This window comes from Pipra filicauda, unplaced genomic scaffold, assembly GCF_003945595.2.
Source record: "Pipra filicauda isolate LSUMZ 115617 unplaced genomic scaffold, ASM394559v2 scaffold205_size1947385_pilon, whole genome shotgun sequence".
NCBI lineage: Eukaryota > Metazoa > Chordata > Aves > Passeriformes > Pipridae > Pipra > Pipra filicauda.
The window spans coordinates 436,144-460,843 of record NW_024104316.1 but is presented as its reverse complement, the minus strand read 5'-3'; the positions used below and the strand labels follow the sequence as shown (position 1 = coordinate 460,843).

Genomic DNA, 24,700 nt, shown 5'->3' with positions numbered 1-24,700 from the left:
ACTGCCCACAGGTGGCACGTGTGCTCTGAGGGACTGGGCTGGCTTTTCTGTCACATCTTTGAGAAGGCAAGTTCTCCTGAAAATGCTCATGGCCTAACTGGTGGGAGAAAAACAGGAGCTCTGGGAATCCAGCAGTACTCGTGGCCTGATGTAACACTGGAGCCATTACACTCACTCTCAGCCACAACATCTTTTTGACAAAGCCCTCTGGGGTGCAAGTATCCCACATCTAGGCAAAATCACACAAGGCAAAAATCCCACTGCAGGTTTTTTGGATGGCCATGAAATTTCTGGTTTGCTCTGAAGACTGAGAGTGATGAAGAACAACCTGTGCTCTGCTCTCATTGCTGCCATGGAGCAGAAGAAAGCTCAGCTAATCAACAATATGGAAAGTACACCACACAAATCTTGTGCCTCCAAACAGACTGTATCAACAGATACAATTACTAGTTGTAATATGAATTCCTAATTATGCGCCCTCCTGAGCAGTCACTATCTGGAAGACATCTGTAGCTAACACTTGGCTTTGAGACCACTGGAATGATTTTCCGGTAATGCTACGTGGCAACAGGGAACCTGAAGGTGAGAAAAGCTGCTACACCAACAGGCTCGTTTAGTGGGGAGCAGGAAACCAACATTCCAAACCAGGCATTGTGGGCATGGTGGAAAGCAGAGCTCTGCCTGCACCTGGCTGTTGCTCAATGCTAGCCAAGGAAGAGCTGGGTGAGAGGTGGAAGGCCAAGTGCTGCCTCCCATATGCCATGAACACATTCGGAGCTTCCCTTTGTGAGGCACTGCAGGCTTGAGAGGGGGAAAAAATCCACGCTGTGGCACCACTCCAGATCTGAACTGATGCCTCACACGTCCACAGTTATGGAGGGCTCTGCTTCAGCAACCATTCCCCAACCCCTCCCCAGCACTCAGACACCTACAAGGACTCCAGTAATTGACGTCCAAACGGATGTTGTGCCCAAGGTATCTCCAAATCTGGGTCAGACTTCGGTCCGAGACAGAGATCAGTGGCTACCATGGCCAGTGACCAAACCTGGCAGACAGGAAGGAAAAACAGCAAAGCTACAATTAGGAATAACCACACTCCCAGGGCATAGGTGTGCACAAATTCACACACAGATAATAATGGAGCTTGCATTTTTTTTTCCCCTGACAGCAAGGAAGAGTTTCGGTCTCTGTGTCACAAATAATACAGGGAATAACACAAACCCAAAGCTTTCCCTGTCCCACTTGCTCTGAGTTTGGGTTAAATGCTAAAGCAGAATAGTCTATAGCTAACAGACCTGTCAGGGTAGCTTAACAAATCTATTGGTGAATTTTATATTTGCAAGCTTCAAAAGGGTTTAGGTTTGATACAGTTCTTGGTTTCGGAGATGGCTGGTAGCAGAAAGTTTACTGGTAAATCAGTTTTTGCATGAAAAGTATCTTTTGATTAGTTTTCAGTGTTACTAAATGCTGTTCTCCTAGCACAGCCTGGCACAGACAGGAGCACAGTTTGCCACTTCTAATTCAGAAATTCAACTAGTTAAATCAGAGAGCTGACAACACGGAAAAGTAAAAAATCACATGATCCAAGTACTAAGAACAGTAGTCCCACAGCTGCTCATTGTGAAATCAGAGAGAAAGAAACAGAAGAGAAACCGAAACAAGGACAGGGCTGAGTATGGGAGAGCACAGAGAGGAAACAGGAAAGACGCCACTTCCTACACTGCTCCAGAGCACATCCTACACGGAACCTGCGACTCGAGCCTCTGTGGCTGCTGGGAACAGCTGCAGTACAGCCTGGAGTTACATGGACAGGGAAAAACAAGCAAGAAGCAGAGGTATCTCAGAGAAATCTTGCTGAAGTTACTCCACCCAAGCTCTGGTCCAATGAGAGCAAACTAGACTGCAAGAGGAAGCACAGACAAAGGGGAACCAAACCTACTTTCTCTCTCTGGGTCCAGCAGAATCCACCATGAAGCAAAACAACAGCCTGAGTTTGCTTTGGCTCAGATCAGGTAAGCCTATGCACGTTGCCTGCCCAGTTCTAGGAAGAGCCAATGCTCAGGAGATGTGCACAGCTGCTCTGTCACTGCCAGCTCCCACCTCTCTCAGGTGCTCCTGCATCCTGTCAAATGTTCTGCCTGTTGCAATGGACAAATCACAGGGAAAAGGATGGGCCACAATAGCCATTTGTCTCCTTATTTTTAGTTGAAGGCAAGTAGTCAGCCCCCTTTTGGGGGCCCTGGGCCCAGGGTCTCTTGGGAGAAGCTAGCTGTGTTAGCACCTAGTGCCAGCACAGATGAATGCCAAACCATGGGAACGATTACACAAATACGAAAAAAATTACAGATCAAAATGCTGACAGCAGCTAGGCAACTCTGTGCACAGTTACTCCATTTGATGACTCAAAAGCAGGCTGCATTCCTCAATTTGCCTACAGGAATTCCCTGAAAAATGCACTTCACTCAGTTTGGCAAAGGGCATAAACAATCTGCTTGCAGCCCTGGGAAGGAATCTCTCCATGCCAAGAGTCAGTGAGGTGGGGACCACCTTGGTGGCTGTTCCACAGGCCTCTGCTCACCAACCAGAAGCTCCCTGGAACAGCTGCTGAACTCAGGTGGCTGTTTGGGGATCACAGTGGCAGCACAAGCCATCTGAGGGTAGCACAGCACGCTGAGGAAAAGGTCTGATTATATGTCATACCTGTACGAGGTCCCTCCGTCCCACAGCCAAGGCCGAGGCAGCGTTCTTCTGGCAAGTCTCCTGGATATTATTCACATTCAGTCTGAAAAGAAAGGGGAGAGAGAGCTGAGCTCTCGTTGGCACATTACCTATGAAGGTGGGGAGGGACAGGAGGAATGTGGTCCTGGCAGCAGTGAACAGCCCAGAACCTCCTGGTCAGTATGAGCCTGCTCACATGGCTGGGATCCCCTACCTTCCCTCTCTGTTATTCAGGGATCACTGCCATCCTTCTCCTTCATTTTCCCTAATACACTACACATCAAGTCCAGCTCCATACTAGCTGGGATTGATCCTAAGCAGCACCATTTCCAAGAAGATATCAGACCAGTGCCAGGATATCACCAAGCCCAGAATCATTCTTATCCCCAAAAGCTGGTGCCATCAGTTCCATGGTCCTGTTCCCATTCAGCCCATCAATCTGCTCTGACTGACCTGGAGGGAGATGGTGGCATGCTGTGGAGAATCAGGATGGCCTTCAGCCTGTTCCCAAGTAGGAAAACACACCCACTGGGAAGACTCTGAGGGGCTGGCAAGGTGGGCTGAGGAAACCCACCTGGACTTTTCTGCTTGTCATCAGAAATCTTCCCAAAACTCTTAACACTTCAACACTGCTAAAGATTTTAAGGCATATGGAAAGGGCTGTTTACATGAGATATCCCAAGAAGAAAGGTCCAACAGGTTTTTTTAAAGAACATTCTTTTTGATAACATAGAAAAAGAGAGAAGGAAGGGTTTTTTTCCTCTCTTCCACCCTCTCGCCTCCAGCTTTAAGGAAGGAAATCTGCTTCTTCCCTGAATGTCCATAGACTGGAAATTCCACGAAGGACCAGTCAGTATTACCTAAGCTAAGAGAGAAAAAAATTCAGGAACAGAGGTTTTGTAACTATATGATTTAGAAAGTTTGGAAAAATGAAGCCCTTTGTTTACAAAAAACCAAAAACCCCACAAAAATGCTCACAGAACCCCATCCTTTCCATTAAAGCAGAACAACTTGCAGTACAGACCTGGTATGCACAAACAAGTCTCCAAATACTTCTGAAATTAAAAAGCCTTATGAGATATTAACAATTTTATAGAACAAAAATGTGCATTTACTGAGGTTTTGAAGCCTGTGCGTTTAAGTGTAGAATTTAACACGAGATCTGAAAAAGAATTTGTACTGATAATTTCTCTCTTTAGCTGGTGAAAACCTGAACCTGTAAGGTTTGCAGTGATGATGCTGAAGTACTACTTCAAACTCTATTTAGAACACCCCATCACAAGTTTCTTCCCTCACACTTTTCAGATTTACAGGAGGCAAGTCCCCTCTCACAAGCAGAGTGAAACCATAAAAAAAGCAGCGAGGCAAGAACAGAGGAAGAAGGTAGAGACACATTCAAAGATCAGTGCTGACTTCATCAGGATTAAAGCACAGTAATGCCAAAAACTGCTGCTTTCATTTGGGAGAGGATGACAGCACACACAAACTCACATGTAGAGCTCTCCCAGCAGCTTGTGGACAGGCAGCAAGCAGGAAATATCTTGGATAATAACTTTCCCAGCAGCTTTGATGGGTCTGTTGTTGGCATCTGTCCCCTCTCGTTTGCTTTTCCACCTCCTCGATTTCTGCAGAACGAACGGCAGTGAGTTACTGGGGAAGAGGACAGCAGGGTGCTCGGGACAGGGAACAAAGCACGAGGGTCAGGAATAATGCAAGCAGCACCCAAACCTGCCTTTTAGAAGGCTCTGTGTTACCCTGAAAAACATCCATGGCATGCCCAGGAGAACAAGCATCTCCATCTGTAGGAAGTGAAAAGCAGGTCAAGGCAGCGAGCTCAAGGTCAAACTCACTCAAAAAGTATTTTGTGAGTTCTCCCATGAAAGCCAGTAAGAGAATAAATCAACACTGGGGTGCCAATCAAACCTGGGCAAGTTTGGCAGAAGGACTGTTCAGTTCTCATTCTCTGGGAACCCTCTGCACATAGACCAGGGCTGACTTCAGCCAATATCAGCACAGAGACAGGCGGGACACAGCTTCTGCTCGCCCTTTGCCTCAGGGCAAGCTGGCAGCTCCACACTGTCCCTAGGTCTGCCCTTCCAGGGTGAGTACAGCCCTGTTCAGCCCCAGCACAGGGCTCCCACCTCCTGCTTTATCAACAGCTTCAAACAAACAACCGGCAGATGATAAAGCAGGGCCCGAGTTTTCCTAGCAAGGATCCTTAGCTACCATGCTCACAGCTACTTACAGCTGGCTCAGGACACAAGAGGGGGGAGAAGAAAGGAGAGGAACCAACAAAAGGGAACAGAAACAAGAAGCCAAGATTCCCAAATACTCCCCGTAAGAGACACAGAGGCCATCTTAGTGCCAAGCTGCATAAAGCTACCTTGGCTGTGTAAAACACCGTAGAGTATTTGGCTGGTATCCTGGCCTCTTCCATCTCCTTGGTCTAGGAGGGTGAGGAGACAGGACGAGAGGATGTGCAGCAGCACAACAGGCAGAAGGCACTGGAGCTCTATCAAGGGAAGCACTGGCTGCTATGCAGGGTTCTGATGCTTTGCAATGCTGCTCCCCCATGGCGTGTTCCCTCAGTGACACACAGAGCCCATGTGCCTGGTCATGCTGAGCTATGGAGGGCCTCCTGAGGCACTCCTGCTGGGGCTTCTTACTCCTCTATTTGAAGCAGAACAGCCCCTCTGAACGGGCCAGCGAAGCAGCCCTGTGCTGATGACTCTGCAAGGCAGACACAGCCCACACAGGCTCACATCCCTGCTCCTAAAGAGCAGGCTGGGCTACAGCAAGGGCAGGACTTGGACTGCAAGCAGGGTCACCTCTACTGTGGGTGTGAGGCCAGCTCTGGGATGGCTGCATGCCAAATGGCCTTTGACCATGATCGTGCAGTCCCGTGAGAACCTGGGCAGGCTTATCAGACACAAAATGTCCTTAAAAAACTCCTCACGAGTTATTTACTATAGTTATAAATTTATTATCATTATTATACTATATTATTGCTTTTCCAGAGCACTGGATGCTGACAGCCCTGCTTCTACCAGTGTTTGGTACCTCTGAATCTTGGGCACTGTGCACACTCTGCTCCTCTTTACTCCAGATTCAACCTGCTCCTGCCCTCTGCAAGAGCAGACTGAAGAAGCCTCCCAACAGGCATTTCAAAGACTAGAAACATGGACAACACATACCACTTTCCACAGGTAATTCAGTAATTTTTTTTGGAGGAGAATGACAACAAATGAGGATGAGAATGAAAAAGAGGTCTCATGAATGGTTTCCACTGCTTGCTGTTAGCATATCACCAGACAAATGAAGACACTATAGATATCAGAAACACCTGAAGACTGGGACTCACAATAAAATTGTCCTGTTTTCTTCCTTTTAGCACTGCCTCTTTACTGGCAAAAAAGGAAGCCCTAACTCTTTACTAATGCAGCACCTGGACTGGTCAGTTAATGGCCAAAGGCCCTGCCAGTACTACACTTCCATGCCCTCCACTTCCTGCCCCTAAAGCTGTAACAGAAGAAAATCATAAAGTCACACGTAGACTCACCATTAAAAATGTCTGGGTTTTCACAATTCAGGTTTGCCTCAGCTACAGCAATAAAGTGTTAGGGAAAAACCCACAATTGGAAGTGTGGGAACCATCACAGATGGGGTAAAACTCATCACCATTGACAGCAGAAGCTCTACTTTGAATCCAATAATTGCTGGTGTTAATTACAGGAGGGGCTCTCCACCAGGTGGTATTTGAGGGGGATTACCACAAAGGTGGAAAGCTTTAGGTTGGGTCTGTCTGGCCAAGGTCCACCACGAGGTTTCTCCCACCCTTCTACTTCATTTCTTCTCCTGGGAGGAGCTCCCACTCTGGTGTAATTGAAGGGTGTCACCAAGGCTCATGGGCATGAGGGTAGAACAGAAAACACATCTCTTCCTAGGGACTGGAGCACAGGTCAGGATGGGGAGCAGGAAACACAATGGTTGGAACTGAAGCAGAATCAACATGCATGCACCGAGCTAACTACTGATAGCTGAAGGACAAACGTGTGCGTCTTCTGCACTGCCCCGACACTTTTCTTTCTTTCTATAGACTAGAATCCATGCCAAGGAGAACTGCATCTATTCAGCTGCTCCTCAGATTAAGGAGAGGAAGATAAGAAAGAAAATAGCTACGGTGATAAGTAAATTAAGACTCATCAGTTCCTGAGAGCAGGAGAAGGAAAGTAACCAAAGCATTTATGACAATCATGGGATTGGAGATGATAGCAGGGAACAGCACTGAATAATGACTAAAAAAGCCAGCCTGCACCTGGCACTACTGTACCCAAGGCTGTAATTTGCTGCAATCTGAGGTGATAACGATGGCAGTAAATGGGTTACATGTAGAAACAGATAGCCCAAGAATAAGCCACCAACTGCTTTGTAGCAACCACCATCATCACTGCATACTCAGCAGAAGGAGTTGCAAAATGCTGCGTGCCCGCTTGGAAAGGATGCTGAACACTTGGGTGTGTGTGTCTTTGGATCCTGCTGAGGCAGGCAGTGCTTGAAGGAGGATCCTGAATTGCAAAGTGCCTGTTTCGCATAAGCATATGCAAAATTTCAGGATTCGTGGTATCAACTGGCCTTAGTAGGGCAAAGGGAAGGGTTGTGGGCAGAAGAAAACAGACTCAATGCCAAAGATTAAGCTGCAATGAGGCATTTAGAAAATAATTAATCTTGCTCAAAGTCAGGTTCAAACTGCTTCTAATATTATTCTTTTAAAATAAAATGTAAAAATTGCTGCCTCCCTGCAGAAAGCTATGCTCCTTTATTCTGAACAACTGCCTACACACCGACTCCCCCATGTGGCTCATGCAGTACTGCCTGGATCTTCTCTTCAAAATAATCAACATTTACTATTTCCAGCATCTCCCACAATATCAGGCACCTTCCAAAAAAGGTGCTAAAGAAAGACAAGGCCCTTTTGAATCAAGTGCCCCACGGCAGGAATATTTCTTTATAGCTTCCATCAATCAATAGCTGGCACCTGCCCTGAAGCACAGGCACCTGGGCAGAGGAGGCTAGCCATTACCTAGGAAGGATGAATTATTGCTTCTTCTAAACTTGCTAAGCTCTAGGTCCCCCAAGCTGCCTGGGCAATGCTGAGCTCTTCTCCCAGCAGGAAGGCACCTGGTCTGAACTAATAACCCACGCCTCTCCTCGTGTATGCCTGTGTCTTCGCCTGAGGCAACTCCTGCCAATTCAGAGAGTCAGATCAGCCTCTTCCAAAGGTTATCCACAAATGCAATCAATCCTTCAAGGCTTGGACTAACCCCTGTATCATTTTTAAGAATATGTTAGACAAAATTATAACTTTATCACAGCACTACTTGCTCTTCCTTCCAGGCCAGTGGTAAGGGAATTAAACTGTGGACCTTTGTGCACCACAGTTTATCACACCACAACCTGGCAAGTTCCTTGCTTCACTTTTTTTCTTTCCTTCAGTCTGTTCCTGATCCAAGACAGAACTTCATTTCTTGCATCCACTGCTCCCATTTCTTTATTAGCTCTTTGCAAAAAGGCTTGATGGAGTCATGCAAATTACTTCTGCTTTCTTTCACCTCTTATTTGCTAGTATAGTCTTAGAGCTGTTGTAATTAGGAAAGTTTGATCCTATTATACCAAGTTAAATTAGGTGTTACAGGATTCTATTTTATTCCCTGCTGCCTTATGAAGAGATAGCATGAAGGACAGCAGCTGTGAAAAAACAGCTGTTCACACAGACATTAAGACAAACGGACCTACAGAGATCATTTTAAAATTGAAATTGAGTTTTCTGAGCTTTGTCTATGCTTGGCAGATGAGTGATGAGATAGTAATTGCCCAAACGTACAGCACAGCTTGAGCAACCCTGATATCATCAAGATGTTCACATGAATGATGTTCAAGCTTGAGGGACACGTGGACCTGACTAATAGAAAACTACTGTCAAAGCAAACTCAGAAGGGCAGGTGCCAGGAGGAGGCAGTACCAGGGTGGCTGGAAGTGCAACCACTCCAACTGAATGCAGGGCGGTGCAATTCCAAGGGCTGGGAGAAGATCACAAATTAAGGAGAAATTCTATTTACTGGTCCAGGAAATAAGACTGTATGGTGGATTGCATTGAGAACTGGCAACACATTTTAACGAGATGACAGATCACTATCAGGAACTCAACCAGTTTGTTCCTTCCACAGGTCTTAAGTGACCTTTCCTCCCTCTCTGGCAAGGCTTTATCTTCTCAGAAATGAGGTGCTCTAATGTCAGTCTCATCAGTTGGTTGATGATGTATAATAATCACTCAGCTCCTCTACAGGGCACTCTTTCTTAGAGGTTGATCTTTTCTTACGCTTCAAACTATCCCTTGGCATCCTTTCCTGACTGCAAGGCCAGGAGGAACAGGCATCTTGTGGGTCAGCAATTGTACCCTGCCAGCTGCTGTCTGTTCCTGTCCACTTACAGCTCTTACTGCAGCCCTAGGCCCTGTGTGGAGTGCGACTCCCCCACTCCTGTGCAGGTTGCTCAAAGGCAGGCAGGTGGCATCTTATTCTTGGGCCCTTGGGCAGAAGACAGGGTCATATCAAGGACAGCATTAGCACAGCACACAGTACCGGGAAGTCGTTAATTGCTTGTATGGACCAACGTCGCCGGGCAGAGCGAGGAGACATCTGTACGCGAAAACGTTATACCCAGGAAAAGGGAAGAGAGACACCAAGAAAATTAAAGACAGAGGTAAATAAACTGAAATGAAAAGTGCCCTGAACCAGCAGAGTAAAAGATACTGGTCCCAACAGTTCTGTTACACAGTGAACAGTTGCAAACCACGATCCCCCGCTTTCATCCTCACACAATTGCACCACGCAACGTTACCTACGGCCCTGGCAAAGCAAGAGCTGCTGTGCCTGTGCCCCATACCAGCTTTGATGGAAGACTCTGGCAACCCCAAATCTGAATAAAGTCTTCCACACAGAGTTGTATTATTGCAAGAAGCACTGAGCTGCTTTGTGTGACCTTGTTCGTACCATGAATTGAGCAGAGGACAACACCCAAGTGCCCCGCATGCCTAAACTCTAATCAGTTTTACTCCTCTTGCCTGAAGTGCAAACTGCATCATTTTTACCACAGTTGTCCAGTGCCATGGCACAGAAATCTGTAGGAAGCTAAATAAACACTCCTGCTTACTCAGATATCCCTTTAACATTCAGCATTCTCCAGGACTTCATTCACTGGAACCTGCTGTAACTGTTCACTTTCATTTTAAACAATAAAAGCCATATGTCAGGATATTAGAAGGGATGTAGAGACACTGCTACTTGGCAGGGCCATGTGGAAATTGTCATTACGGGTTGAGGAACTCATTCAGATTGAGTGAGCAATCAAATTCGCTGACTGATGATGCAGGATAGCTCCAGAGCAGGCTTTCATTAGGAACCTGCAGACATTTCAGAACTCAGTGCAGTATTATAGCAACAACAAATGGGATCTTTCAAACCACATTACTGTACACTCACTTCAAAAAAATATTCTGTGTACAGTTCTGTAAGAGTCAACACAATAGAAGGGGTTCTTTGGGTCATATGTAATGTATGTAACATTTATTTTCAGCTGGTGATAGACAGTCAGGACCATCAGCCATGCCTTCAGCCTCTACATCCCTGTGCACCTCACTGCTGGGGGAACCCTGCGGCCAGGGAGCCGAGGCTGCAGGGCCCATGGAAAGAGAGAGCCCTGTGCTACAGGTTCCTCATCAGGCCTCACAGAGAAGGAGAAAAGGGTTAGTTGAAGGGAATTTGGTACAGTGGAGAAGCAAAAAACTACACTCAGTCCGCCCACCAATTCCCTGATGGGAAGCATAAGGTCACCACTGTCACCATCACTGTGTACAGCAAGGCTGAGCTGTCCCTATGTCCCCACTGGCATGACCCTCTAACTGCAGGGAGAAAAAACACAGCCATGGCACCTTCTTTAAGAGACACCCAGGTCTGAAACACTGACGGCATCGGCACAGTACAGATACAGCTCCTCCTTTCTGCTGACTGCTGCTCTTCAGTGGGGTTTTTTGAGGAGTGAAAAAGAGGGAGGAAGGAAGGAGGAGTGTGCATGTGTGAATAAAAAGTGAGAAAGATATATATACATGTGCGTGTGTGTGTGTATACACACACACTTAAATGAGCACAGAGAGGCTCAGTGCCAGAGTGAGTTTCAATTTGGTTTACTAAGGAGCTCTCTGCTGGATTCAGTAGCTCCCCTGCCTTTATGGGAACATGACATCTTTGCTGTCTAGCAATGGGCAGATTCCATTTGTTTGCTAATGGTAGTGATGCCAGTGGCTGCTGCTACATGGGATTTAAATACTTGATTAACGCTGACAAATTCAGTGTCGGGGCTGAAGTTATCAGAGTTTAATGCACAAAATTTCAACTTCTATTTAATGGAAACATAGAATCCGAGCTTCAGAGCAAGGAGTTAACTAGACTCAGAGTCTGGGCTTTTTAAAAGCCTCACAATGAAGTGACATAAAAATATGTAGCATTGATCTAACAGAGGCCATGACATCAAATCCTGAAGAATCAGAAAACCTCTGCTGAAGGGAGATATAGGTTTTTTGGTTTTTTTTAAAAACTATGTCATCTGCAAGAACATTGGAACTAGCTTCCTGCTAGAGTCCTTACATTTCTTCCAGCATGCAAGGAGATACCTTGGCAGGGGGAAGTAGAACACAGGAATTTCCCCTGGCTTTCAGCAGACATGACTTTGCTCTCTTGATTTTTTTTTTCTACCCCGTGACAAAAATCTTGTCGCCATCTATACAAGGGCTGGGGAGACAGGTCACATGAAATTGCACCAAGCTGCTTCCACATGTTATTTTTAGCCTTCTCTGTCATCTTAGAGAGCTGCGTGTCGGAGACAAGCATGCTGCAGAGGACAGAGGTAGCTCTTTAAATAAACTCTCCTGCAAAGATGAGGACAGGCTGTAATTCTTGTACCAGGCAGCACTATTTTCTCTTTTCAGAAAAAAAAAAAAAAAAAAAAAGGTGGTGTGGGGAAAAAAAACCAGAATGGGGACTCAGAGTCTTCTGGGGTCTGCATGGAGGCAAAGCTTGCACTGGGGCCAGAGGTGTGGTAGGCGTAATAAATAACATGTAAGCAGGACACAGTCCCAGAGACAGGGTTGGCTGCCACATCCAGCACCACTAGAAAAACAAGACCTCTTTCAATGCCCAGGAAGGATGGGAGTTCAAGGCTCTGATTTTCCCTTTGCTCCCAGGACAGGAGTTCCCAAGCTGCACTGCAGCAGAGTGCAGACAGCTTTTAGCTTTCCCTGGGGTAGCTGGAGGCTCTCTATTGCTGCAGCAGATGAGTGCCCTCTACGTGGACAGTGAGCAAACTACTCAAATGCCCCAAGTTCTTAGGCTCTCAGTGGAAGCTTACTGCATTTTTGCAAGCCACTTCATCCCCTGCTGAAGCCCAGAGTTTGTTTCTGAGAAACCTGCTCAGCCTATTAATCCCACAGCATCTGCTCCAGGCACATCAGGCCCTCACAGCTGCTTTCACAACTACCCTGTGGCCACCCTGCAGTTACAACAGAAGGAAACAATCCCACTCTCCCCCCAGAGCCTTGCTTGTAAACAGCAGTGACAGCAAAACCTACACCTAAACCAGGAGTATGTGGATTGGAAGATCTTCAGAGAATCGTGCAGGAATGATTTTTGTTTAAAAAAAAAAAAAGGTCCCAAGGGGCACATATCCCTGAAAAAGACACCTGAAATAGAAATAACCAACTATATCCCATAATCCAGGAGAGGCTGGCAGTAAGCTGGAGAGAGCCAAAACCCTTTGCAGTTACATATGTCAGGGAGTACCCAGAACAGCAAGAGCTGCCTATATGTACTTATCTGGAGACTATGACTTCTTAAAGTGTGAGATTTTAACCCTATGCAATGAAAAGGGAGACAGTGTAATGCACTGAAGGAAACTGTGACGGTCAGCATAGAGAAACACCAAAATAAGCAGGTCAAATGCTAGAGAGGATCAGTAAAGAAGTGACTAATAGGAGATAAATCCATTTGACATTTTACAGAGCTGCCTGTTAAAAAATGTCTTCTTGAGAGGAATATGAAGCTTCTCTTACTAGAAATGCTAAATTAAAGGAAAAGAGATCACAAAAGCTGAAGTGTTAGAAGTGTTTTGGTCTGGTACTTACCCTCTCTTTGTAGTAGAAGGAGCTAATGGAGACCTGCTCCTTCTCGCTGCGTGTCGGGCTCCCACTGTACAGACGCAGGTTGCCCGGAGTCTCCGTGCGGATCTTCATCGGAGTGATGAGGCCACTGTGGTACGCTGATAGAGCTGACAGGGACCTGGAAAAAGGGAATACACTTTCAGGGGCTTTCACCCACCAAAGGTCCTGCAGGTTCCCGCTGACATCTCCACAAACCCAAGCTGCAAACATTGGTTCCGGTGTCCTGAAAGGAGTCTCTGCTGAGGCACAGCGATGTAAGGGCCCAGGCTCTCCGTGCCGAGGGCACAACTAACACTAGAGGTCAGCAGCTCCAGTGTAGGTTCTGACATTCTCCTGCCTTCCTGCCCACTGCAGCACACACCGAATGCCAAGCAGGGCACTCACCTGGGCGTGGGCTCCATCGGAGACACCGCGCGGTGCATGGTCATGGGTCTCGTGAAGTACACCAGGTACCCTGAAGAGACAGGACATGGCATAAAGATCGTGCAACAAGGAGTAGATTACTCAAGGGTGAACACAGGGAAACCCGGATACCATTTAAGGTATCAGAGGCAAGGGGCTGGGCACCTATCCACTACCCCGAGCACTTTTAAACTACAAGTAGACAACCACATTTTCTCAACCAAAATTCCCTCCCTGAAGCATGTTTTGTTGAGATGTTTCTCTTAAAAGCACCATTTCAAGTGGCTTACAGCTGTTACAGAAAAGACAGGAAAATGAGCAAATACCTGCTCATGTTCTAACTCTTCACCAGAACCTGTCAAGCACTGATGCTCCAGAGGCAAGTGAGGCAATGTTTGGCAATGGAGAGAAACCACTGCAGGCTTGTACAACTCTCCTCTTCAACAGAAGAGCCCCAGCCATCTGAAGCCAACTCCAAAGCACTCTCTCACAAGCCTTACCCCGTTTGTTAGCACCTCAAGTGTTTTCAGCCACCCAGTCTTGCAAGAGTTTCAGGACTTAGCAGGTTTCACTGAGCCTATTCAATGCAATACTATTCTGTTTTACTTTTCCTTGGGAATTGAGAGGCCTGTGTGGAAAACAGCTTTCAAAACACACTCAGACTGGGATGCAGTCAGGTCCAGAGGAAGCATGCATGCATCTGAAACAGCTCAGTGAAACTTAACAGCTCTCACTCAGACCTTAACCTGTTTTTTAATGATCTTTGCCCTGTATGCTCTCCTGGAAACCTGGATGTGATTGCACTCCATTTCCCACTTAAGGGAAGTTTCCCAATGACCTTGGGAAAGCTCTTTTGGACATCAGAGAGAGTGCAGGATGAGAAAAGAATGGTTAGTAACAAGAATATGGTTTCATCAAGGGCTAAGTTCAACCCCAAACCACAGGAATTTCACGAAGACTGAGCACCAGAAAACATCCAGCAACGTGATGCTGGCAGGAGAGAACCAGGCAAGAAAACAGCTATTCCCAGATTTCTGTATAAGAGGTCTGTCAATGCCTCTGGCATGCCACAAGCCAAAGGCCATCTCTTCAGATAGCTCTGCATTTCCAAATCCTAAAATCCCAACATGCAACACCAACTGCAAACAGTTGTTAACTAGTCTCATCCATAAATTTACCACGACATCGCCACTTGAACATCATTTCTTACTCACTGCATGGCAGTGACCCAAGCCTTGTTCAGAGGCAGGTGTTCCCCAAGACATTAAAAGGAGCATTCCCCGGGTAGCTGTTGTAACATATCAGCGATGGGCTAACCTGCACCACAGAACCTGGCTCCAGAGGTCCGTGGAAATGGGATGTTCGAGTCCTGGTAGGAGCCGTAGGCGTTGGAGACCCGGGCGAACGTGGGCAAGGGGGGTGTTACGGAGTTTGGCAAAGCGTAGGGATTGCTGGACGTGCTGTCCTCTTGGTTCTGAAACACAAGTTACCCAAGGTCATGCCCCTGCTGCCACAGGAAAGAAATCCAGCCAGAGAACCGGACACAGCATTGCCAACCAGCCTCACAGAAGGTGCTCATCCTGCAAGCCAGAGCAGACCAAGCTCAGAGCACGGCTGCAAAGGCAAACCATGTTGAAATGCAGAGCTTAACTTGGGGAGAAACAGTGGGAAAGTATACAGAAAATCTGACCTTCACACTCTGGATGACTCTCAAGACAGCAAGCTGAGCTAAACCTGATACCTCAATGATGCAAGGGAGACAAAATCTCCATAAATGGGAATATCACACAACTGTGGGGCATCAAATGCAGGTTGGGAGCCTTCAAGTGAGGAAGGCAGGTGGTGTGAAATACTGGGGGACCTCAAGCCTATCCATAGGAATTTTGGCAGAAATCTGCATTTATTTGGATAAAGAATACTACAACTTAGGTCTAAAGGAATTCTTTAAAGGCAGTGGTGCCTGGCTTGAGTCATCAGATTTCCATACACCAGGGAAAGTTCCCACTCTTACAATATTACTGCTGAAACCAAACAGAACTAAGCCTTTCCGCATTTAAAAAAAACCAAAAAAGCCCTTTATTTGTGAAGAATAAACAAAACCTCTCAGAAAAGAAACCTGAGGAGACTCTCCAATCTTTTCCTGAATGCCAAAAACACCCACTCTGGTACACTTCACCCACACACAGACCAAATAGCTGACACTGGGATGCTGAGTAGGTATCACAGATCTCTCAGTTCAGAGCAGAATGTGACTTGGATTTATCTGCAGTATCATCCCTACAAAACCTCAGCACAAAGCTTCAAAAAAACCCAGATTTTCACAGTTTTGGGGTTTTTTTAAGGGAATAAAACAAAAACCCTAGAATAGGACTAGCAGGATCTTAACTGAGAAGGTAAAGACATCTGCCACTGCCTTTCAGACAAGAATGAATCCATTAACTCCCTGAGGCCTCTTATCTTCTCTCACAGATGATAACCATGCCCTGGCACTCAGTGAGATATATTCTGAGCTGGGAAGATACCATGCACCACTGTCCAAGCCCCAGTCACTCCCCCCAACCTGAATATCAGAGTTTCCCAAAGCAGCAAACCTTCAGGGCCTCATTTGTGGAAACAAAACACATCTGATCATCCACCCAGTTCTCTTCAACGTTAACCAGAAGTGCTCACACAAATGTAATGGCCAGTCACAGGGGTCTATTTACACATCTAATGAGGCCAGGCTCTCACTGCAGAGTCAGAAGTGTGGGGCATGGGAGAAGACACCAAACTAGGGCAGAGAGCCCACGCAGTTCTCCATACCACGACAGACTCCAGCCAAGAGACCAGCTGACGCAGGCAGGGCTCCAGGCAGCTCTGGTTCCGCTTCACTTTCTGCAGGGAAGTGTCTTTCAGTATCTGGAATACATACAAGATGCAGCTTGAATCACAGTTACATCTACACTTTGCTCACATCCTTTTTATCTGCAGAGCAGCAAAGATGCCAGGACCCAGAGAAGCCAAAGACATCCCCCCTAACATCCACTGGAGCCACTGGCGTGCTGTGTGCTCTGAGGAATGGCTGTGAGCTTTGATCAGAGCACTGAGGTTCACGTAGATGCAGCACACTCTGAGCCAGGATTTGGGCTTCCATACTGCTGTGACCCATATGTTTCATACCAGTTTGTGGCAAACTGGGTCAATTTTTTTTTCAGGAAGGAACCCAAACCGTTCCATCAACTTGCTGACGGGGAAGGGATTTCATTAGCAATAGATTTGCTACACGAGACAATCAAACACCAGGTCTGGAATTGGCAGGGCCCACACAAAAAAAGTCCCCTCATTTTTAAAACAGTGCGTGAAGGAGAGCAGGAAGCAACAACCCAGCTCAAAAATACTATCATTCTGCAGCTGGATCCTTAGCTGGTCATTTTGTCTAGTAGGGGGGCTGAGGGCAACTGCACGAGGAGAAGGATGTTAGGGATCCTCAGGCAATACACGGGAACACAGCAGCAGTGAAGAACATGTGTTTAAAAAAGGACCAGTAGTGAAAGGCAAATACTTGGGTGCAATGCCAACAGAAACCTCATCCTTTGGGCTCCACAATCTATCAGTTCAGTGTGACCTGCGGAACGTCTTCAGCAAGATCAGATGTTTTGTGTCAGTAAAATCTAGACATCAAGCATACAGCATTTGTATTTTTATAAAGACAGTGCATACTCCACACACACCTTCAGCAGCTTTGCCTTCATGGAGGCTGTGATCGAGGTTGGGTTGATGAACTGGAAGGACGGTGCAGCGTTATTGGGATACTGGACAGGGAACATCACCAGCATCCTGACTCTGTGGTTGCCGCAGTGCACCGACACCGTACAGCTGCGACTCACTGCATCCATCTGTGAGGAAAAGCAACTGCTCTGTAGTCACATCTCCAGGGACTTTTTAACTTAAAGTGGCTTAAATTCATGCTGAGGGACTGATTCCTCCACAGCCCCGTAAGACGAAGTCAAGCTGTTCTCAAGGGCAGGGAACACAGCAAAAAAACCCCAGGCAGATGGGCACAGACTCTTCTTGCACCAGCAGACTGACAATCCAGCATCCCAGCATCTGGAGAACCAAGGCCAGCCCAGGCAGCACCAAGAATCAGGATCTGCTCCCAAAAGCTGCTGCACTCCAGCCCACTTCACTTGGCCATGGAGAGCTCCAGGCCCAGTGCAGCAGTAACAGGCATCATCTAAGATTCTGTACCACTGTCTCAGAAAACTCCACCAGGATCATGCCATGAGCTGTGAAACCACAGGGGTAAGGAAAGGAGACAGGCAGTGGCCTCCTAGCCCAGTCCAGTGCTGTACCTCCAGCCAGATTCCATGCACAGAGGAGGGTTTGGAATGCAAGGGAGATGCCAAAACTGAGGGAGAGAGTGCAAGATAGGGAAGGCTCAGCAGACGGGGTTCAGAAACAGCTGAAATGAGACCAACTGCATGGAACACATCGCTTTCCACTCTGCAGTCCAGGCAGAGAGGAAAACAGCACACAGCCTTCTCAAGATCAGCCAGTGTACTTACTGTGCTGAAACACTTCCCTCACTCCCAGTGTCTGGGATTATCCTCTTTCTTACTACCCCTGGCCAAGAGGATCTCTACAGCTTAAAATAAAACTTGTTTACAGACAGCAGTCACTGTAGCAAAGAAGGTTCCCTTCTAAAGGCTCCTATGAGCCAGCCTGCCCACATCCCCTCCTAAGAAGCCAGCAAAAGGAAACTCTCTACCTCCACATTGACATTTCGGATCTGCACATTGATCAGTGAGAACTCCTGCTGCAGGGTTTGAGGCAGCCCCAGCTGGTCTGTTTTCTTTCCCACCAGAGGGTCATTCAGGAAATCTTCTTTTAAGGCTGATGAGAAAGATGGAAAACAGGTTGAGCCAAACCATAACAGACAGACTTTGGGCAGGCAATGTCAGGAGGCAGCCAAGACAGCAGGTTTTCCTCTGCCCTTCTGACACACGGAGGTATGAGTTTTACCTGGCAAAGCCCTGCAAGCTGGAGGGTCTCAGCTGTTGTTTACAGGCAGGTTTCTGACCCTTCTCTTCAAAAGAACAAACCTGTCTGCACACAGGTTTCCTGGGAAGGTTACAGAAGTTGCCTGTACTCTGTACAGCCCTAAACAGTCCTTCTCTTCTCATTTGAGACCCCTTCTCCTCCCTACACAGTGCTGCCAGAGTCACAGTCAGCTGAACTGGAGCTTCCCAGTTCAGTGGGAAAGAACTGCAGCCAAAGCAGTCTCCAGGAGGAGCTCTGGTCTTTGGGACTAACCATCCCCCACCATCACCACTCTTAGCTTTCAGGGAAAGCTTCCAAAGTATAACAATGCTTTGGGAGAGAGCAGAGAGTATTTCTGGTCCTAATAGAGGCTTAATTCATTTGTAGCAGCCGTTTGCATTTAATGTTGCAAAGCACTCTAGTGCTTTAACAGTCTTTAAAGACTCATCAAAATGCTGGGTCTAGCTCTCCAGTTCCAACGGTTTTCAGGAGGACAATAATCCCTGAAGGCCAGAATACATTTAAACAGCCAGGCAAGCACTGCAGGACACGAGGAATTATGGTTAAGATAACAAACTTCACTGAGTTTCAGAGAAATCGGTCTCTGCCTGTGGTTGTGCATGGCTTTTGCCTCAATTTTTTGCTATGTACCCCCATTAGGGCAGGGGCAGCTCCTTCTGAGAGTGTTTCACTGTGGCATCACTTCTTAAGGCCAAATATATTTCCTGATGATAGTTCCAAGGGCAGAAGGGAAGTCCTGATCTTTTCAGCTGTCATTCTCACACTTAAAATATCACATTGCACAGACAACTCCTAGCAAAAAAATAAATTACAAGAAATGCAAAAAGTTGACCTTTTACAGGCATTTGCCTAAAAGTTACTGACTTTGCTGCTGGGACAAATATCTGGTATTACTGCTGCCCATTGGGTTACTGAATTTGGATAGGTAGGATGCTTAGCCACTCATTCCTGTTTGCAATTTTATTACAGTGCTTAGATATACTTCAGAAAAGGGAGCTGAAAAGGAGATTAAAGGAAGATCAGTGGCTCTCAGGGAAGATAATTATTTCTAGCTCGAGACACCACACAGCTTACTGAAAAGCCATCTCTGAGGTTCCCAGTATGTGCAGTACCCTCCCTTTGTCTTCTCCTCCCATTCCCTTCCAATTAGTTTCTAATCCCCCAAAAGCCATGTATTTGTACAGATTCCTAAAGCTCCTCTATACGCAGCAGCAGCAAGGAGAGCTGCACACTGAAGGCACAGCTGGGGGCTTCCTGATTTACCTGCAGAGCTCTGCTCCCTTCAAAGATCCCCCAAAGTGCTTTATTAATGTAACATGGAGGCTTTGTCTGCAGCTGAAATGCAGCCACCTCCAGGGTGAAACATCAACAGTCCACAATAGCTTTTAGGCTAGAAAGCACTGAAATTCCTACCTGGGGATTTGCTTGTACATTAATCCTGCAGTCATGGTATTTGCAGTAAAATCTACCCTGTTACAGAAAAGCATTCCCTTTGGCCACAAGGAAAACCCTACCAGTCTGAACCAAAGCCAGACCCACACAGAAACTACACAGTACGTATGGATGTGACCTCATCAGGGGCAGTGAAAGAGTTAACTCTCTCCTGTGGAAAAAAGAGAGGTCAGGCAGCCAGAATGAGGACACTTAATGCTCCCAGCTGGAGCAAAAGAGGTTGTGCTACCCCAGAAATACTGCTCATGGTGAGCACAGGTAGCCAGGCCTTTTCTGTCATATTATAAAACCCTCCCATAGACAGAACTGCTGGTGTCTTTCAGAAACTTGTTCCGGTGCCACATAGGACAGGTGGCAGAGAGGAACTTCACTGGAGATTGCTGGGCAGGAAACTTCCAGTTAGGAAGAGATGTTTTCACTAAGGGGCCTCACAACTGGCTCCTTTATTCAAAGGACAGACATTCGACCACTTCCTCCCCTTCTCTGCAGTTTGTCAGCAAGTCAAAGGGAGAATCAAATCCCTCCCCTGTAAACCCCTCACATGGGGATCCATTGTAGCACTGCTACAATACAGAAAGGAGCTGTGACCTTAAAACCAAACTGACACAAAGGTATGGGTGCACCCAATTCTTCTTCCTCAGTACAGCTGCAAAAATCTCTTTAGATACCTTTTTCACATGCATGCCACCACCACGGGTCTCAGCTGCTCCAAACTCTTCTATTCTGGTATTTACACTCTTCAAACACTAACCCTGAATGTTTAACCTGGCCAGAGCCTTAACCACACAAACGCTCCTTCACGTTCCTTCCTTTTGGGCCTCCTCTTCTATAAAGCCGAACCAACGCTTTCTGTTAAGGTCTCTGACCCATTCCCATCCACCTTTCTGGCACTCAGAAGCTGGAGACAATATTCCTCTCCCTCTGCTCTGCCAGCCTTCAGCCACCTCTCACTAATAGATTACCAAAAATTCATGAGCTCTCTCCATATCCAATTCTGGTGAAGACACCAGCAAACATCTCCTTGTTAGATCAGCTCACACAGTGAGCCCCAGCAGAGGTGATGTGAGCAGCTTGTGTCAGAGTGCTTTACCCACACATGCCCCTCTTCTGTGGGCTCATCTCTCAGCTTAAACTAATCTACCCTCTTGAGCCAGAACTTACCTTATTGCCTGACTGATTGCCTTATTTTTGGCAACAAGCCACAACTACAACCTAAAGCGAATGCAATTAAATGATAATCAGAAGGAATTAAATGATAAAGGGAAGAGCTTTGTTTTACAGGTAGAATCATTGTGTTAGAAGAGAAAAAACTTGGGAGGACCATCCTGAGGAACCTCTAGTGTTTTTCTTCCTCCCTAATGGGGAATCCATTAACCTTTGAAACACCAGATTGTGCTTTGCCTACAAGGTTTTCTTATGCCAAGATGTGCCTTCTTCCCGACACAAAACCACTGATGTTTGAGGTTCCACAAGGCATCACTTCTCTCACCTTCCTCATCCCCGTGTCCAGAGTTATGCTGGGGCTCCGCATCCTGGGGGTGAAGGGTCTTGTCTGGCTCTGGCAGGTGAGAAATCCCATCAATCAGGTCCTCAACTCCATCCAGGATATCATTAGCACAGAGCTGAAAAGAACAAACACACGCACATGCTGCACAACAGAATCCAAGCTGGGGAAAGAGCCACCACTAAAGAACTCATTCCTCCAGACAGATGGATTTGCAAGGTAGGTCCACGCAACAGTCATGACTAAGACCTCAGCACTGTTTCTGTGATGAAGACAGGTGATATTCCACTTTGCAGCAGCCTCAGCTCTGTCACCTCAGACAGCCTGGACAAATCTCCTGCTCACTTACAAAGCCACTTAATCGACAGGGCCAGTCTAAGTAACAGAGGTTTTACTTTAATCAAAACTAAAGCTGATATGACTGTGAGTCCTTGAAATAATTTGTCAAAATTTGTTTAATTTTTTAAGTCAAACATAATAGTAGCATACTTTCTGTGTTTGATATTTACACTCCAGTAGAGACCCAAGTATATACTAAGGGCCCTAGTGTTCCAGGTTCTCTATCAAAATGAGGCCATAAACCCCTGTATTTTAAGTTCAGCACAGGAAAACTGGGAAGATGAAGAGAAGAAACATAGGGAAGAGAAAGGATAACAGTGTGATGTAGCAAATTGCAGCACTGGTCACCAGCAACATGCCATCATGTGTGTAGTTTGATCCAGACAAAGACAAGGACAAAAGAGTGGGAGCCAGCAGAGGAAAAGTAAAGGCTCTGACATGAACGAACAATTGATTTAAAGACAGGAAAGAAATCAAATGTTCACAGATATATCAGGTAGGAGAAAAGGGTCATTTTTCATAAAGTTTGTTACAGACCTGCAGGACTCCTGCAGGATCTGTGCTGGGACACATGCTTCTCAACATATTCATTAAAAACCTGGAACAGGAGGTGAATAGCGACATGACCAGGTTTGCTGATGCCACCAAGTTTTTCAGGGCAGCAACAAGTGTGGCAGACAGCAAACAATCACAGAAGGACCTTACAGGAGTAACTGTATTAAATGCAAGATGAACTTTGGTTCAGGTAAATATAAAGCAATGAACATGGGGAAAAAATGGCAAGTTCAAGCCGACTGAGGGAACAAGATGTACAGGCCAGACTAAGCTGATGTTTTCATGGAATTATGTCCAACACTTCAAAAATCAAAGTGAGTAGTGAGAATTCTGTGGAAAGAACAAAGTTCAGATCCCCAACCCAAAAAGTATATGGTAGAACTGAAAAAGGGTCATGAAAGGTAAAAGGACAATCAAAGTTCTAGCACAAGGCATGAAGTAAATCACGACCCTTTGACTTGAAAAGGGAGGCAGGTGAGGAGGGATATGATGGAGGTCTACAGGATCATCAGTGGCAGAGATGGCTCATTTTATCTTCAATGTAATGAAATTAGCAGGTTGCAAAATAAACAAATGAAAGTAGCTGGTTTTCCACACAAGATGCAGAAAAGCCATGGAACTCCTTGTTGATAGGATGTTTAAGGTGACAAAAATTTACAAAGGTCCAAGAAAAGACAGAAAATCTCTGAAGTGAACCTCATCAAGCTCTGTCAAATACAAAGGCAGCAAACTAAGTGAGCCTCTAAGCTGCAAACTGCAGGAGGCTGGCAGGGCATTTGAGTGAAATATCACTCCATGCCTACCTATCCCCTTCCAAGAAGATGTGGCAAGGCCATATGGGCCACTGTGGCCATATGAACCTCTGGTCTGACCCAGCACAGTTGTTCCACTAACTGCATCAGCAACCTCTCACTGCTGCACAGAGCAGAACCACGGGACTCACACCACCTGCCCCAGGCTTAGGGGCAAAGGAAACACGGGAAAGAAGTGGAGGGCACAATCCCTACATTTCCCTAATGCCTAAACCATCAAGAACTAATCATACAGTCCTGCAGGCATGGAGGTGGCATCTTCAGAGGCACTGCAGGCAGCAACCAACCTTTGCCCTCCCCAAACAACTCCTATGCTTACTGTTAGGCAACAGAGCAGCCTTGCCCTTCCACAGAAGCTTTTGAGGCACAGGCTCAGAGAAGCCCCATCACAGGTCTCCTCGGGGATGTTTTTGGGCTGGAGCTGAAGAGGTAAGTGAAGCAGCAGCTGGCTGCTGTGTCTGCAGCTCTAGGAATCAGAGGAGCGACTGGGAGCGTGAGAAAAGGGAGGTGAATCCAGCCTGTAAGAAAACTGTCTGCTGCTGCAGAGCAGAAGTGCTCACATACCCTCTGCAGCTGGGAGTCGATCCGCCACATCCGCAGGGTCTGATCGCGGGACCACGTCACCAGCTGGTAGTCTTTGGAACCTAAAAAGGACAGAAACCATTGGAGACCCCACTGGAAAACAGAGACTATCTCAGCCCTGTGTTCAATATAAACAGATTCAAACGAGCCAGCAGGGACATCCAATGGATAAGGCACAAACCAAAAGGCAGAGCAAGTCCTCTTCTGCTTTGAACTGGCCTTTGTGCCCCCCTGCACCACAGCTACCACACCCCTAAATGGGCTGTAGTTTACAGGCCAAAGGCATAAAATAAGTATAACGAATGTGACACAAGTTTTCCAACTAGGAATGAACAAGATCTACAACAATATTTATTGAAATAGAAAAATAGCATCATAAAAATAAATGTTTCTCAACTATAACTGTGAAATAAAAAATATCTTTTAGCTCATCAAATCTGTTTCCAGATGCAGATGTTTTAAAACATTTCTAAGCTAAGAGAAGCTGGCTCTGCCCTTCTTTTTTTCCTTCTGAAAGAGCTGGGTGATGCCAAGACAAGTTCAAGTTGTAAGGACATAAATCTAGCCACATACTATCTGTCAACAGACAGAGGTACACAGACTTATTTATGTCCATGTTTAGGTCTTGTGACACAGTTTTAAGTTTCCCTTGTCAAACAGCTGCTACGTTTAAAGAATTTGCTGCTGCACAGCTGCTTCCCACACCCATCTGCTGAGGCACAGGGGGTGTCTAAATACAGCACAAGAGACTCTGTGGAAGGAAATATGTGCTGTCTTGGTTGCCTCCACACTGAAGCAGACTTGGAATGCTTGTGTGATTGATTCATGTTGCTTGAGACAAGCACGACGTCCAGCCTTGGGTATATATCTATTAACTCAGCCAAGACAACCAACTGTGGCTCAAGCCTGCTTGAATTCTCATTCACAAACCGCCTTTGACTGTGCCTCCAGACCCTAACATGGTTCTCTATTGCTCTCCTCTTTTTGAAAGAGGAAAATCAAGATACAGAGAAGGTGGTGAGAGCTGAA

The 24,700-nt window shown here is 46.4% G+C and overlaps 1 protein-coding gene across 4 annotated transcripts in view; it reads right to left on the bottom strand.

Annotated features, from left to right (window-relative positions):
• The window catches only part of WDR59 (WD repeat domain 59), a 48,010-nt gene that overhangs the window by 5,804 nt on the left and 17,506 nt on the right, over nt 1–24,700 (bottom strand). For 2 of the 4 annotated variants that reach the window (XM_027716048.2, XM_027716047.2), the window contains exons 11-22: nt 23,654–23,733; nt 21,369–21,501; nt 18,135–18,259; nt 17,098–17,262; nt 16,190–16,285; nt 14,705–14,861; nt 13,370–13,439; nt 12,950–13,103; nt 9,357–9,413; nt 4,210–4,343; nt 2,701–2,782; nt 933–1,045 (exon numbers count right to left, since the gene is read on the bottom strand). In XM_027716048.2, coding sequence (XP_027571849.1) covers nt 933–1,045; nt 2,701–2,782; nt 4,210–4,343; nt 9,357–9,413; nt 12,950–13,103; nt 13,370–13,439; nt 14,705–14,861; nt 16,190–16,285; nt 17,098–17,262; nt 18,135–18,259; nt 21,369–21,501; nt 23,654–23,733 — 1,366 coding nt within the window. The remainder of the gene's footprint in view (nt 1–932; nt 1,046–2,700; nt 2,783–4,209; nt 4,344–9,356; nt 9,414–12,949; nt 13,104–13,369; nt 13,440–14,704; nt 14,862–16,189; nt 16,286–17,097; nt 17,263–18,134; nt 18,260–21,368; nt 21,502–23,653; nt 23,734–24,700) is intronic. The other 2 variants (XM_027716051.2, XM_027716049.2) reach the window with 1 other exon arrangement.